The 16,182-nt window shown below is 39.2% G+C and overlaps 1 protein-coding gene across 2 annotated transcripts in view; it reads left to right on the top strand.

Moving 5' to 3' along the window:
- SGCG (sarcoglycan gamma) overlaps positions 1 to 16,182 on the top strand; it is a 108,671-nt gene that overhangs the window by 71,976 nt on the left and 20,513 nt on the right. For both annotated transcript variants that reach the window (XM_075139929.1, XM_075139930.1), the window contains 2 exons: positions 996 to 1,115; positions 11,208 to 11,280. In XM_075139929.1, the coding sequence (XP_074996030.1) occupies positions 996 to 1,115; positions 11,208 to 11,280 (193 nt within the window). The remainder of the gene's footprint in view (positions 1 to 995; positions 1,116 to 11,207; positions 11,281 to 16,182) is intronic.

Below are 16,182 nucleotides of genomic sequence, written 5' to 3'. Positions count from 1 at the left end.
CGAAATGGCCTCAAGTTGCGCCAAGGGAGGTTTAGATTGGATATTAGGAAAAATCTCTTCACCGAAAGGGTTGTCAGGCCTTGGAACAGGCTGCCCAGGGAAGTGGTTGAGTCACCATCCCTGGAAGTATTTAAAAGACGTGTAGATGAGGCCGCTTGGAGACATGGTTTAGTGGTGGCCTTGGCAGTGGTAGGTTAACGGTTGGACTTAATGATCTTAAAGGTCTTTTCCAACCTAAACAATTCTATGATTCTGTGATTCTGTGAAATAGACATTCAAACTTATGTGATGTGAATTTTTAATTGATCAGGTTGTTAGGAAGGGGAATATTAAGGGTTTGATTTATATCCGCTTACCAAGCCAACACTGTAGAACAGAATGTTTTACTGAATTTAGGATCTGGTAATATGTAAAGACTCTCTTGCACACAATTATTTTAATTTTTAGAGTTCCAGATCTGATTGCAAAATACTCTTGCAGCTTTTAGAAACTCTTCTAAGAACATGATCCGTAACATTTCTTAGATATGTGGAGCTAAATTGGCATTTGTTAGGAAGAGCTGAGGGTCCTGCCCTGACATGAGGTGTTTGTCATTTTAAAGCATTTGAGCTTCCCTAATCAAAAAGAATGATGCTGCAAAGACTTTGATAATTAGTTTCTATATTTAAAAAAAAAAAAAAAAAAGAAAAAAAAGATGATCGACTGATCAAAGAATCTTAGCAGTTTCATCACCAAGAACATGATCGTTTGTCTTGATCAATTCGTGAGGGATTTCCTAAATTCCCTGGAAACCCAACTTGAAAGCATGATTCCAGGCACAGTTTTGAACAACAAATTAGATCATGTAAATAGACTTACCCAATTTCAGTACTTACAGGGCCACTATCCTTAATGTACACTGAATTAATAAGACCACAATTCAAATTATTAGCAATTTATATAGAAAATTGAAGAAAGCTGATGTAATTATTCCATTATTCTACTGTGCTTTGCAGGTCCTAAAATGGTAGAATTCCATGGTCAGCAATTTCAGATCAACTCAAAGGACGGCAAGCCACTTTTTACAGTGGATGAAAATGAGGTTGTAATTGGCACAGATAAACTTCGAGTCACAGGTTTGTAACAGTTTAAGAAATGCCCAAATAATAGTCACAAGAAAAGCACAATAAAAATGGCATTTTTAAATACATTATTATGTGTGAACACAAGTTCTGGTTTTACCTCATTGGGAAATAGAAGATATTCTGACCTTTTTCAATAAATAATCTGTAAGAACTTTTAACAGCAAAATAATAATATGTATATATAAGTATTTATATATCTCTGTATGTGTGTATTTTATTTTAAAGCCATCAGTGATTGGAATTGTACTGATGCATTTTTTTCTGAATTATTTAACGTTTTGAGTGCACACTGTTAACTGAGGCTGAAAAAATTCTAGATATTCCAGTTTGAATTGTATTGAGTTTTATTCGTGAAAACTTTTTAGGCGCTCTCTGATATTTTTATATGATTTTATCTTTCAAAGTGAAAGCCACTGTATTGCTGCTCTGTGTGTAGCACATACGTCACAGGATGGTATTTGTAGTATATTTAAAATGTCATCTGTCAAAAGACAGGTTTTTCCTAGGCTATTTCTGCAAATCACCAAAGTACTCATTTACAAAGTAAGATGTCAAAGTTATCACATGAAAAATTATTTCCTTTCATAGGACCTGATAAAGTCAACCTTCATTTTCCAGGTGTAAGGTTGCATTAAAACAGATACATCAAGGTGTGATTTCTCTTTAAGCAGAAGAGCCCATCAAAGGAAGATTCTGAAATTATCTTGTAACTTGTTTTCAATTACATTTTTAATATTTTTAACCTGATTGCAACTAACTTTTGCTAATTATTGGTCCTCTGAAATCTTGAGGTCTTAATTTGAATGAATATATTCATATTATTTCACTGTGCAAAACTACAAATGTGGTAGTAACTATACAATTAGTGTTTCAAAGCCAAAGTTAAGTTATAATAACTGTGTTAATAAGTTTTGTTTACGCCTGAGGGATTATCTTAAGTTTTTTACTTTTTAACCTAATTGAAATTACAACTTTGTTTATCCAGGAAACCATATCAAATAATTATTGTTTGCCCAAGGGATGCTAAACTTTAATAGAAAAGCATGTTTAACAAAGATATGAAAAACTGCATAATTGTTAACTGATTTGTCTATCTCTGCTCAAAGTAAGTAAAAGTAAGTAAAAATCATTCATACACAAGTTGAAATTGTTATGCTAAAACATATATTCTGACTCGTGCAATATTGATCTTTACACTGCAATGATAATTGTTTACTTCAGCAGATATTGCAGAAAGACACATTGCCTGTTTCTTTTTTACTTGTAGTACAATTCAAAAGCAAATCCATTAAAGTCATTGAGGTTATTTCAGTGTAAAATTAATATGTGAGAGTAGTTTCATGCCTACTTTGCTTCAAATTAATTTATTAAAATTGTGATTTAAATGATACCATTAGCATGAAGGATAAATTAGTAATACTTTGCATACTGAGATAATTTTTTAAACATTTTAGATAGAGAACAAGATCAATGTGAAATAAATTTTTAAAAGTTTATACCATAAGAAAAAGACTACCTCAGGCTTAAAATACACAAAGTACATTTTGCAGTTTTTTATGTATAATATAGTGAACTATTTGATTTTACTTCTTCTTATTTATGTGAATTATGAAAAGCTCAGTAACAATTTGTAGCAAAACCTGACAGTTTTCGACTAAAATATAATACAGCAGAGTGCAAATGTCTGTGATTATGGTATTTCAGGAAAAATGAAAAAGTCTAAGAATAAGCGAATCCAACCCAACACCTCAGGAATTGTCATTTTCCAGCAATTTGGTATGTTTGACCTTGTACTGTTACAGTTCAGACATTTTCTGGCCTATGCGGTGGAACAAAATAGTGGCAGACTCTCCCCCTGTTCTCCTAAGAAGAGCAAATGCCTGGGGAAAGCCATGATCAGCAAAGTATCTCAGATGCCTTGCAGGGTCATAGATGGGTCTAGATGCCCGTGTTCAGACAACTGAATTGAACCCCCAGTCAACACAGTCAATGCAGCCTAGAGCATGATTCATCTCACCTTGAAGGCGGCACCTAGTCCTGGCATGTGGAGAGCTCTTCTGCCGACCAAATGCAGTTGTCTACTTTAGGGTAAGCTCAATGGCTTGCTCAGCTCCCTTGAATATAGTGGCTGAGTTCAGATGCTTAAACATAAGCATCCAGCAGTGTTTGAAACACCTTAGGGTATGTGAGACACCACATGGTATCGCTGTACCTACAGGAGACACTTCCTTTGATTGTGACAGCTGGAGGCCAGGCAGGATGTACCACTGTATTTTAGGTGACAGTAGGTACACATGATCAGGCAACTAAATTCTGCCTCTAGCTCATCTGTGACACCTACATCATAGATACTTAAATTTGAGTGTATGAAACTGAAGCTCAACTTAACCCTTCATGACAATTAATGCTACCTGAAGGAGCATGTACTCCAATTACATCCTCTCTAATATTATTTCAATAATGATCTGCATCTTTTGCAGACATTTATGATGTTGCTACGGAGGTATCGAACATCAGCATTTTGTTCTGGTAGGGTTTTACAGTCAGTTGGCATTGGTGACAGTGAAACCCACCTTGTAACAGTGTATTGGCTGGCAGAGCCGATTTATAACTAACAATATCGTCATGGCAGAAGGAGTGAAGATACAGCAGTGGCTGGAAACAAAGTTCTTCTGCACAAATGGCTAAAGTCCATGCCTGTAGTGTTTTGTCACTGCCTTACCTGCTCTGCAAACTTGCCAATTAGAAGGCTGTCCATAGAGGGGAGAAAATGGGCCCAAGTAAATAAAATTATATACAATAGAAAAATATATTAACATTCAGCAGTTATAAAATGGTCTCAACTACTGCACAAAAAATTTTTTAACAAGTACAAATAATAATTTATATATCGTGACTGTTGTATAGGGTAATATTTTGGTGATGAGTACATAAGAAATTAATAGAAGGCAGTTGCTTACCCTCCACTCTTCTTGAAAAAAAGCTGGCAAGGCAGAAGTGATCAGTATCTTTATGAAGCAGCATATTATATTACCCTTTCTCCAGTTTACTACTTGTCCTTCTGCTTGCTTGTCTTTCATAATCTCTTAAAAGTATTTGCTCAGTATTGTCAGTGATTTTCTAGTGCTCTGTTCTGTGGAAAGGTTTTCAGTTTGAGTAGCTAACGCTGAAGTGCAGTGTGAAGATGCGTGTTTAATTTAAACGCTTCTGCTCAGAAGGTAAGTTAAGTAGGAGACAATTTGAGGGTATGAATAAATATTCTGTTAGACTTTGAAGAGGCCGATAGACCTTGCTTGATAGTGTGTGTGGGGGTGTTAATTAAAATTGCTGACTTCAGTCTTCTCCTTAAGAAAATTAATACCTTGATCTTGTGTATTTTAGGATTAAATTACTTCATATTCATAAACAATAGTCTATAAAATAGTAAATTATAATTGCGATATTAGTATCCCAATTAATGTTGTTTCTTTACAGTTTAAAAGATAAAATAGGTAATGAAGACAAGAAATCAGTTTAGGGCCATTTTAAAACAAAATTTGTCCTGAGGTTATTTTTTTTTTAGTGTCATAGTGTTCAGACTTAATGCTGTTTGATGAAGAAACCTTTCTCACAGGAAGGCAAGATTTACTCTTGCTTAGAGGTGACAGCTCTAGAATATGTCAATAAGCCTTCTCCTTTCCTCTTACACCACCCCCTACCCCCCCCCGAGCATTAACACTGGTGTTTGCTGTTGGCTTTCATAGAATCATAGAATCATACAGGTTGGAAAAGACCTCTAAGATCATCGTGTCCAACCGTCAACCCAACACCACCATGCCCACTACACCATGTCCCTAAGGGCCTCATCTACACGTCTTTTAAATACCTCCAGAGATGGTGACTCCACCACTTCCCTGGGCAGCCTGTTCCAAGGCCTGACCACTCTTTCAGTAAAGAAATTTTTCCTAATGTTCAATCTAAACCTTCCTTGGCGCAACTTGAGGCCATTTCCTCTTGTCCTATCGCTAGTTACTTGGGAGAAGAGACCAACACCCACCTCGCTACAACCTCCTTTCAGGTAGTTGTAGAGCGCGATGAGGTCTCCCCTCAGCCTCCTCTTCTCCAGGCTAAACAACCCCAGTTCCCTCAGCCGCTCCTCATAAGACTTGTGCTCCAGGCCCTTCACCAGCTTCGTTGCCCTCCTCTGGACGCGCTCCAGCACCTCCATGTCCTTCTTGTAGTGAGGGGCCCAAAACTGAACACAGTATTCGAGGTGCGGCCTCACCAGTGCCGAGTACAGGGGCACGATCACCTCCCTATTCCTGCTGGCCACACTATTTCTGATACAGGCCAGGATGCCGTTGGCCTTCTTGGCCACCTGAGCACACTGCCGGCTCATGTTCAGCCGGCTGTCAACCAGTACCCCCAGGTCCTTTTCCTCTGGGCAGCTTTCCAGCCACTCTTCCCCAAGCCTGTAGCGTTGCCTGGGGTTGTTGTGGCCGAAGTGCAGGACCCGGCACTTGGCCTTGTTGAATCTCATACAGTTGGCCTCGGCCCATCGATCCAGCCTGTCCAGGTCCCTCTGCAGAGCCTTCCTACCCTCCAGCAGATCAACACTGCCGCCCAACTTGGTGTCGTCTGCAAACTTACTGAGGCAGCACTCAATCCCCTCATCCAGATCATTGATGAAGATATTGAACAGGACCGGCCCCAGTACTGAGCCCTGGGGAACACCGCTCGTGACCGGCCGCCAACTGGATTTAACTCCGTTCACCACAACTCTCTGTGCTCGGCCGTCCAGCCAGTTTTTTACCCAGCGAAGAGCGTACCTGTCTAGGCCGTGAGCCGCCAGCTTCTCTAGGAGAATGCTGTGGGAGACAGTGTCAAAGGCCTTACTGAAGTCCAAGTAGACCACATCCACTGCCTTTCCCTCATCCACTAGGCGGGTCACCTGGTCATAGAAGGAGATCAGGTTGGTCAAGCAGGACCTGCCTTCCATGAACCCGTGCTGGCTGGGCCTGATCCCCTGGTTGTCCCGGACATGGCTCGTGAGCACCCTCAAAACCAACCGCTCCATGATCTTCCCCGGCACCGAGGTCAGGCTGACCGGCCTGTAGTTCCCCGGATCCTCCTTCCGGCCCTTCTTGTAGATGGGAGTCACATTGGCGAGCCTCCAGTCGTCCGGGACTTCCCCAGTTAACCAGGACTTCTGGTAAATGATGGAGAGCGGCTCGGCAAGCTCCTCCGCTAGCTCCCTCAGAACCCTCGGGTGGATCCCATCCGGCCCCATAGACTTGTGAACATTAGCCCCTATTGTGAACATTAGCCCCTATTTCCATGCAAGTGATACTGTCTCTGTTAGCACTTACCTGTCTTTCAGAGCAGAGTGTCCATTTTAGGAATTGGGCAACTGAGGCTGAATTCCTTCCTTGGCCCAGGAGACTTCAATCCTGCAGTCCCACCTCCCAGGACAGTGCTCTGTAATGCCACACAAAATGTTAGGTGCCCAGCGTGAGGGGAGAGCTGGGAGCAAGCACTCTTGATGTCTGCCAGCAAAGTGAAGCTCTGCCTCTGGCTACATGCTCTCTCATTTCTTCCTCTTTCATGGTTCACTTTCAAAAAGCGAAGCAGAGGGTGAGATCCCCAGAGCTGTTCACTGCTAAGCATGGGCTTCAATCTCCTCCAGTGAGGAGGGAATGCTCCAACGACAATGCTGTTTTATAAAGGCATTGGGAAAGATTTTGTTTAATTAAAATGTTGTAATTGCTGGGTTTTAGTGCTGACTCCAGTTGACTCCAATGCTCTTGGTTTGCACAGGCTGAGAACTAGCAATACAACTGGGCTCCTCTGGGGAGTTTGGTCTCTCTCTGCTCTCTCTGCCTTGTTTCTGAGCCACAGTTGTGCTTAGACCAAGAGACCTGCTGTCCCGGGCCAAAAGACAGGAGCAGATCCCTAAAACAAGGATCTGGTTTATTTCAAAGAAGGCTTCAGCAGCCATGATTGCACTCATGCCTCACAAATCTCTCTTTGTATAGATGTTCTCTCCCCTCCTCCAATCAATTTTGCCAGGCTCCTCTTGCTGACATCTGTCTGTGTGCAAAAAGTCCAAACCTTGATAGGAATGTAAAAGTTGGGCTAGAAGAGGCATCTGATTTATCAGCTCACATCCCTTTCATAGACTGACAAGTAGGTCGTATAATTTCTTTTATAGTCTTATCAAGCTACATCTCAAATGCAAACAAACACTATTCATTTTTATATCACCAAATGTGGACTTATGTCTAAAAGGTGCTGCAGGAGAAATACAGAAGGCTGTATATAAACAGGTCCCAGAGTGAAATTAGGAAAGCCTGTGAGACAGAAGAGTTCCCTCCGCTGCCATGAGCTCTTCCTTCCTTGTGCCTTGCAGCTCTGCACATCCCATAACAAAACATTGTGAGGGCACCTTCGGCACGTGGCATCCCACACCCTCTGCGAGGTGCCCCCAGCAGCCTGTCAGCCCACTCGTGAGCAGGCTGCAGATCTAGTTTTGAGGATGGCTTTAAAACTGACCTCAAGACTCAGTAGGGCATTCTGAATTTTAATTACAAAGAGAAGTAGATTTCTGAGTAATAAAGTTTAGGAATGTTGTCAAAGCAAAGCATTCAGGATCAGAAAATATTACTAGACGAGTTAGTTTATATAATTGAGCTTATATAATTGAGAAGGGAGCTCATGTATAGAGAGGTAAGGCTAAACCTGGATGACCTGATACAGCCATATTTGCAAAATAATTGAGATATCCCTTTATTAGTGATTTGTCCTTTACATTCCTAACGCCTCTTTCCCAGTGTCTGTGTTATCTGAAATAATCAGTAATTACTTTTTTTCTTCCAAGTCCATGATAAAGTGTTGCATCACATTTGGCCCCACTAGTAACACATCCCCTCACTCATCGTTCTCTGTTTGCAATTATGTTTTAAGACCTATCAGTCAATTTTAATCCATATAATGCATTCCAGGCTGATTTGTGTTGCTCTTAATCAAAATGTGATGTGGCATCAAAGTAAATGCCTATGGAAGTTTATTACACCCATACTACTACCTTTATCAGCAAAGCTTGTCATCTGTCGTGGTTTAACCTGGCAGGCAGCCAAATACCACGCAGCCGCTCACTCACTCCCCCCGCCCCCCCAGTGGGACGGGGAGAGAATCGGAAGGGTAAGAGTGAGAAAAACTCGTGGGTTGAGATAAAGACAGTTTAATAGAACAGAAAAGGGAGAATAATGATAATAAATAATGATAGAATATACAAAATGAGTGATGCACAATGCAATTGCTCACCACCCGCGCTCACCGATAACCAAGTAGCGATCGGCACTTCCTGGATCACACCTACCGTTCATATACTGAGCATGACGTCACATGGTATGGAATACCCCATTGGCCAGCTGGGCTGGCTGTCCTGATTATGTTCCCTCCCATCTTGTGTACCTAGCTCAGTCAGTAGGCACGGGAGCTGTCCTTGGACTAGGAGGGCACTTAGCAACAACTGAAAACATCAGTGTGTTATCAACATTCTCCTCATACTGAATCCAAAACACAGCACTAGGAAGAAATTTAACCCTATCCCTGCCGAAACTAGGACATCATCTCATTTACAATTCAAAGATATGAATGTATTTAATAGTGTCATACCCAGTGCTATACTGCATACAAAAAAAGCTGCAAGAAGTACAGAGGTGGTGATACTGCAATGACGCTAGTCCTCAGGAGAACAGAAATGGAGGTGCTTGGAGAACTTTCAGGTCCAACAGGGAGGGTCCTGGTGAGGCTGGGTGCCTGCCTATTGGGGGGTGTCGTGGTTTAACCCCAGTCGGCAACTAAGCACCACACAGCTGCTCACTCACCCTCCCTCCCTCTGGTGGAATGGGGGAGAGAATCAGAAGAGCAAAAGTAAGAAAATTCATGGGTTGAGATAAGAATAGTTTAATACTTGAAATAAAGCATAATAATAATAATAATAATAATAATAATAAATTCTAATGAAAAGTAAAACAACAAGAGAGAAAGAGAGAGGGGAACAAAACCCAGTGGAAAAAACAAGTGATGCAACCGCTCACCACCCACCGACCAATGCCCAGCACGTCCCTAAGCAGTGATCACTGCCCCCTGGCCAACTTCCCCCAGCTTATATACTGAGCATGATGTCATATGGTATGGAATACTCCTTTGGCCAGTTTGGGTCAGCTGTCCTGGCTATGCTCCCTCCCAGCTTCTTGTGCACCTGGCAGAGCATGGGAAGCTGAAAAGTCTTTGACCAGTGTAAGCACTACTTAGCAACAACTAAAACATCAGTGTGTTATCAACATTCTTCTCATCCTAAATCCAAAACAGAGCACTATAGCAGCTACTAGGAAGAAAATGAACTATCCCAGCCGAAACCAGGACATGGGGACAGTTTGGAGCTTGCAGTTTTGGACAAGTTCTTTTGGTAGGGCATATCTTTAGTGCTGAAAATAGAAAGATGCAGAGTAGGGCCCTTACAGGAGGCCTGCCTGTAGAGGGATGAGGCCCCTCTCTAAAGCAGCTCTGCACACACTGAACAAGGAGGCTCTGAAGGAGAGAGAAATGTTACAGCAACAATTTACCTGGTCTGCTGCCTGCTTCAGTGCAGTAGATGCATTTATCAAGTCAGTATTCACACTGATGAAGAGGGCTTGCAAACCAAGTTTCCTGTGTTCTGGCCAGACACTCTAATCATCATCACATTATTCTGCAAGACTTAGATACTGCTACTTCCTTCTCTTCTGCCAGCAGCTATGTTTGGAGGGAAACTGGAGGGTGTTATTGTGTGAAGACTGGCGATGTGAACATGCAATATTTAGGCACTTCATTAAATGCCTGACCATGATTTTTTTTACAATCTGAATTGCTCTCTTGAACCTCAGCACCTTGGACCAAGGTTGAAAATTGACTCTTGTGCTGTTATAGGCAACCTGAATTCCTAAATAGGTTAAATGTCCAGGACCTAAAATTCATGTAAGTCCTTATTTGGATTTATCCTCTAAGCATTCAGTCTTGCTTCTATTTAATACTTCAATTTCTCAGAGGAAGATCAGCATCCATTGCATGCTGCACTCTGTGCTATGAATTCCAGTCTTGAAAATTACTTTCTTTATTATCATAGCATTTCTTGCACAAATAACTTAGAACCACAAAGAAAGAGTACATTGCAATAGTGAAAACACTAGATGCAAAGAAGAAAGAGCAAAATTAAAAGTGGGTGGGCTACAAAGAAAAATTAAAATAATTATTTGTGACAACAAAGCCGTGGACTCTGATTTTCAGGAGGGTACTGCTACTAAAGTGATGAGGGTACATAGTAGCCCCTTTACAGAAAGGGTTTTATGAACAGTTCAAAAATCTGCAGCCATGAACTTCATCTGGGTTCTGGATTCCTGGGCTTTAAGATGTATTTGCTGCAGCAGCACAATGCAAATAATCCTTTCGTACTGATGACTTGGTTTTCCCCACCTACACATGTACCACCACACAGAGGTAGTCACTGTTTCTTCCCCGTTGGAATGAAACTACTTTTATTTCAAGAAGTAAACTATCTGATGCCTTAGTCATTCCCATTTTACGTGCATAAATACCATTTTATATTCAGCAAGTCTGCCTAAAAATAGGGGGAAATCTTTAATGAAGCGACATGCCAGAATTTGTGCTATATGTAGAATAGTCTAAAATAAATATGATTATTTAAGTCTGTAATATTTGCAAAGGTTTTATAGGATTTTAATTATCTCTATTAAGTCTAATGGAAGTTACATTGTAAAAATCTTATTCACTTACTTTGTTGTCCCAAGTAGTTTAAAATTTCTCTGTCTTCAGACTTTTTAGATTTCATTCTAAGAATTTACACCCGCACTTTTACATTACCTGTGTATTTTGTTGTTCCAGTCAATACTGTAATAGTAGGACCATATCTGTATTTTGTCTCATTAATTGCTAATATAAGTTTTCCTATCTTAATATCTGATATCAAAGTGTCCCTATAAATCACTGTTGCTATTTTTTTTACATTTGAACTTTTACAACATAGTATTTCTTTTTTTTCAGGGCCTGAAGGAGCACTTTTTGAACACTCTGTAGAAACACCACTTGTGAAGGCAGAAGCTTTTAAACAGCTTAGGTAAGAATTTATACATAAAAACATAAATCTAATAAATAAACATTATTTGCTATAGATATTTGCATTTTTCTGAACAAGCAATTTTCAACAGCATTTACAAAATTACTAATAACTTTTTTTTTCTATTTTATATGACAAATTATTGTTTTGAAGGAAAATTATACATTGCTCTGCAATTTTGAAATATATTATGAATGATTTATTGCTGACGGTGAATATTTAAAGCCACATAAAATACTGTGGAAAGTTTTTCTGTAAACTTCTATTTTTCAATTTTGACACACTTAAGTATGACGACTTCTACAATAGAAATTGCTTGTCTGCAGTAGGTCATCGACCTATAATTAGTCAAAATTTTTAGAAACTAGTATCATTCTGAGGAAATAGACTAATAAGAAAAATCTGGAGATGTGCAAAGCTCTGTATAACTAAAGAGCAGTTTGGGGTGAGAAAATCATTATAAAGTACCTTGTATGTTTCAGAGCTTCTTAATTCTGGGATAGCATTTCTTTGTGCATTACTTTATGTAATTTTGAGTATCCCAAATTAGTTTATAATATGTTGGTTATGATGAGGTAATAAACTCAATTTACGTTCTGTTCATGAACATGTTATGTTTCATTTTATAAGCCAGTTCAAAGAAAGATTTTAAATGAAAGAGGATCTCTCTAACAATTATACTTCTATCCTTTCATACCTTGGCAATCTGCTACTTTCTGTTGTAATTTCTCTTCTTAGTGTTTCTTTTCCAATAGGGATAGCTATTAGAGAGTAGCAGAAGATGATTAAAGCTTTCAAGAACACTGTCTGTATCTTGGTGACTGAATTTTCAAATTGAGAATGGCAAATGAGAGGGAGACTATTAAGATACTTCTTTTAATTTTCTCCTTGATATTTAAGATTTACTTACAGTAAGATACCTTGTGCTTGCATTTGAAGACAGAATGAGCTCAAGAGATTCGTTTTTACACTTTCAAAAATGTGTTTCTTCTGCTATGGTAGAATTTGGATGTGACAGACTTTGACCAATATGTAGGATTCTGCATTGTAGTGAACATTGTCTGGTCTTGGAGGGAGTGGATTCATTATGTTGTAAATTTGTCATTTCCTGTGATTATCTCAATTTTGATAAAGTAGGACATCGAATTTTGTAATTACAAAGCCAAGAAGCTCTCTGCAAATTTTAATTGGATACATATCAATTATTTTCTGTGGTTGTTACTTTGCTTCAAATCATCATCAATTAATAATATTTTAATAGGCTTAAAGCTAATAGTTTTATCTGACAGCCATTATGCTATGTTACATTTTAAGTTCTTATCTGCACTTCATTTAACAACAATTACAGTTTCAGACTACATACAACTATTGTTATTATAAATTTTTCATCTGTTTTTGAAATAGGATATCATTTGAAGGAAAACATTGAGATTAATTCAAAGTGTTTGTAAAGTTCTCCCGCATGGCTGAGTTTACCTCGTGGCTTATCTCTTTAGTGATTTTTACCATGTCAACTATAAGCACATGTTTTGATCTAGAATGTTGCTATGTGTTAGCAGAGCTTGAGCATAATGGTTAAAATCCCATTCAGTTCTGTCTTCAATTAACTTAAAATAGTGGGAAATACAGATTCTTCCAGAACTTACAGAAGTTATGCTAATAATTATTATAATGTCAAGGAAGTACCTACATGGCCACATCAACACTGACACTTGTGACTGACATTAATATTTGACGTAAATCCAGAGCTGCTAAACAGCTGTGCTAGAAACTGAGTTGGCTTAACCTTAAGAAACATTCAGGGCATGAAGCTGTGCAATGAATACAGCACTCATTCACATCGTGGCTGGCCATGAAGACCTGAAGCTTACCCAAAGCAGTTCAAAATGCCTCATTCCTTCAATTTTTTTTTTGCTGTCTTTACCACCCGTAATCAGTGTCAAGTCTGAAAGCAGAGATGGCAGTGATTCCATGGAGGGCTTCTGGGGAGCTTCGAGGAGCAAATGCGTTTGTCCGCAGTGCAGATGCTAAGTTAAGATGTAGACAGAGAAGAGCAATTTACAAGGCTCATGCTGGAAAAAGGTTATTTTCAAGGATAACCTTAAACATCAGTGTAAACAGAATTCATGCATTCTGTTGTGAAGGGACTGAGACAAGTTTACCAATGAATGGCAATTTTGTAATGCTTTATAAATATTCTGTTTCATTCCACACTGTTAAATATAGGAAGCTACCTACTGAAAAGCACTTCAATATGAAAATTTAAAATGCAATTTTAAGTATTACTTTTCTATTTTAAATTTGAATATGCTTCCTTTAAGGTAGTGAGTATCAAGTTATAGGTGATATAACCTATTTGCTCACCTCAAGCCTTATCTCCACACTTTCACCATCTATTAATCTTCTGCTATTTTTCCTCTATTTTTCCTTTAGTGGTTGTGCTATGCCATGTGAATGTGATATGCTGGGTGAATGTGATATAAAGTGCCACAGTATGCAGCATTTAATATAGGAAATACTGCTTCAAGAAAACCCATCCACTTCAAATGGAGTTGCATGTTTCAAGGAGCTGGAAAGCTGTTAATGCTCATAACTTTTCAGCTTCTGTCATATGAATGGAGTCCACATTCATTCTCTGTCATTCAGATTTAGGGCAGTATCGCAAACAAGTTGGCACAAATGGCCTTCTGAATTACACATTCTGCTGGCTTTCCTGTCCAAATGCCGAATTTCAAGATAGACTGCTTTTCTGGAAACAAAGAGATAAGTGTGTTAGAACATATCTTTTTATAGCTAAGTAACGGAGACAGAGCAATGCAATTATACTGTGGTCAGTAACTGTCTTTTCATCCCGTAATTTGAAGGAAACATATAGAGTCCTTTTCAGTCTGATAGATTGAATTCATGACTCACTGGTAAAGAAAAAGAGATGTGCTTGCACTTACTTCCAACTGGTAGGACGAATTATATTAACAAAATCTACATTTCAAAACTAAAGCATTCCTAGGTTTAAAATAACATTGCCTACTTTTGAATTCCTTTCCTGGAGTTCTTATCTCTACATAAGATACCTAGTTTCCATTTACAAAATTTGCTAAGACTTTAGGACATAGTGGAGACCTAAAAACAGGGTCTCACATATAGGAAATGTCCGACAAACATCTCGATGGCATGGTTACAGTCAATGAGAAGATTTGGATATATCGAGGAAATATCCTCCCCAGACAAACACCACTGAGGAGGTACCCAGTTAAAATTAGCCAATTGTAATTAGTGAGAACAGAAATATGTCTGGACTCCTACTTCTTTCTGCAATTCAGTTGCCTGGTATAGTCAAGTGCCTACACAGCCTCCAGGTGCAGGAGTGCTTCTTTGACAGCAAGCACCTATCTGTTGCGACATACCTCCTTTCCTTTGGCTCAACCTGTTCTTCTGTATGGTCAAGGGACCACAGGAGAGCAAGCAAGATGAAGCACAAGCGAATCTTGTGTTTAGGGCATTCAGCCGAGAACAGGAGGAGACCAGGGGTTTGCAGTTATGATTTAAAAAGTAATCCTGGAAGAAGAACCAGATGAATGTCCTGACCACTAGGTTATCTCCTCTTTATTTGCTCTGTTTTTTGCTGGATTACTTGGTTGTGCAAGACTGACATTCAACCCAGGGACGTCCATAATCCAGCTCTTTACTCCTGCCGAGCTGTTTTGTAGTCTGGTAAATAGAGGTAACGGATACAAGTTTCATTCCCCTCGAGGAGGGAATTGAACTGATACTTCATAATTCTTTGCTGAATAGCAAAACCAATAGGATTGTATTAGATGTAATATAACATTATATATATTATAATGTATATTTTATATATTATTTAGAATATTATAAAAAGATCTAAAGTGTTACCTCTTCCGTGGTTTTCCATGAAAGTGGCCACAGCCCTTGTGCTTTGGTGTGTATTTGGCATGTTGAGAACTTGCCTCAGTCAGGTCTCCTGGGGGCTTCCATGGACTTTAGCTCTAACTGGATCACAGCAAAGTTCTAATGGAAACCAGGTACCTTGCTTTCCAAAAGAAGGAATTTAAACAGAATTTTAGAAGCCCATGTTCAGACACAAACTTGTGACCCAAAATGTAGGCGGGAAATGTATAACAGCAACGAATGGAACTAGCTGCTGTAGACAGAGACATTTTTAGCAATTCCCTAAAAGCCAGCTTCTCCCCAGGTTCCATGTTAGGTTCTGGAAGTAGCCTCTTCTGATACTATCTGGAGTTTCATGTCAGCCCACAAACCCTTTTATCCCCAGTTATCAAATAACAATCTCTTTGTGAAAAACTAGTGTCTCAGTTTAGACATTTTTCCAGTCTGATGCTAACACATTTTTCTGAAAATTTATAGCATTTTAGAATATTATTTAGCATGTTATTCTATTCCTCCTATATTTCATATCCTTGAATAACACATAACTCATAGATAGTTTTGTCATTTTGATACTGTTCACTTCTTGTGATCTACACGTCTTGCAGTTTTCTAAGGGAAAACAATGGATCGGCAAAGCTGTGTAAATCTCAAAACAATGTTTCTGAACTGAGCGCTCATATTTCCCAAACTAATGGAAATGTGCTTACAAAAGTGACATCTTTCCATTTATTAACTAAACTGTATAGTATGCATAATGAATATAACGCTCAAAGATGGACTAGCTTTGTTCTTGTATTTGCCATAAGTGGATATCCGACAGCCTTCTGAGCACAAATCCCATGGGAAATCACTGTTAGTACAGTCAGTTTGTGGTATTTTGCCAGTTCTTCAACTGAGGGCTTACATCCAAGTTCAAAAGTGACCCACATCATTCCACCCTTCTTGCATTTGAAAAGCACTATAGCAGGAATGACGTCACTTTTCCAGACAGGC

Source organism: Calonectris borealis, chromosome 1 (assembly GCF_964195595.1).
Source record: "Calonectris borealis chromosome 1, bCalBor7.hap1.2, whole genome shotgun sequence".
NCBI classification, from domain to species: domain Eukaryota; kingdom Metazoa; phylum Chordata; class Aves; order Procellariiformes; family Procellariidae; genus Calonectris; species Calonectris borealis.
The sequence above is the reverse complement of the archived record's forward strand: the minus strand, read 5'-3'. Positions and strand labels throughout refer to the sequence as shown.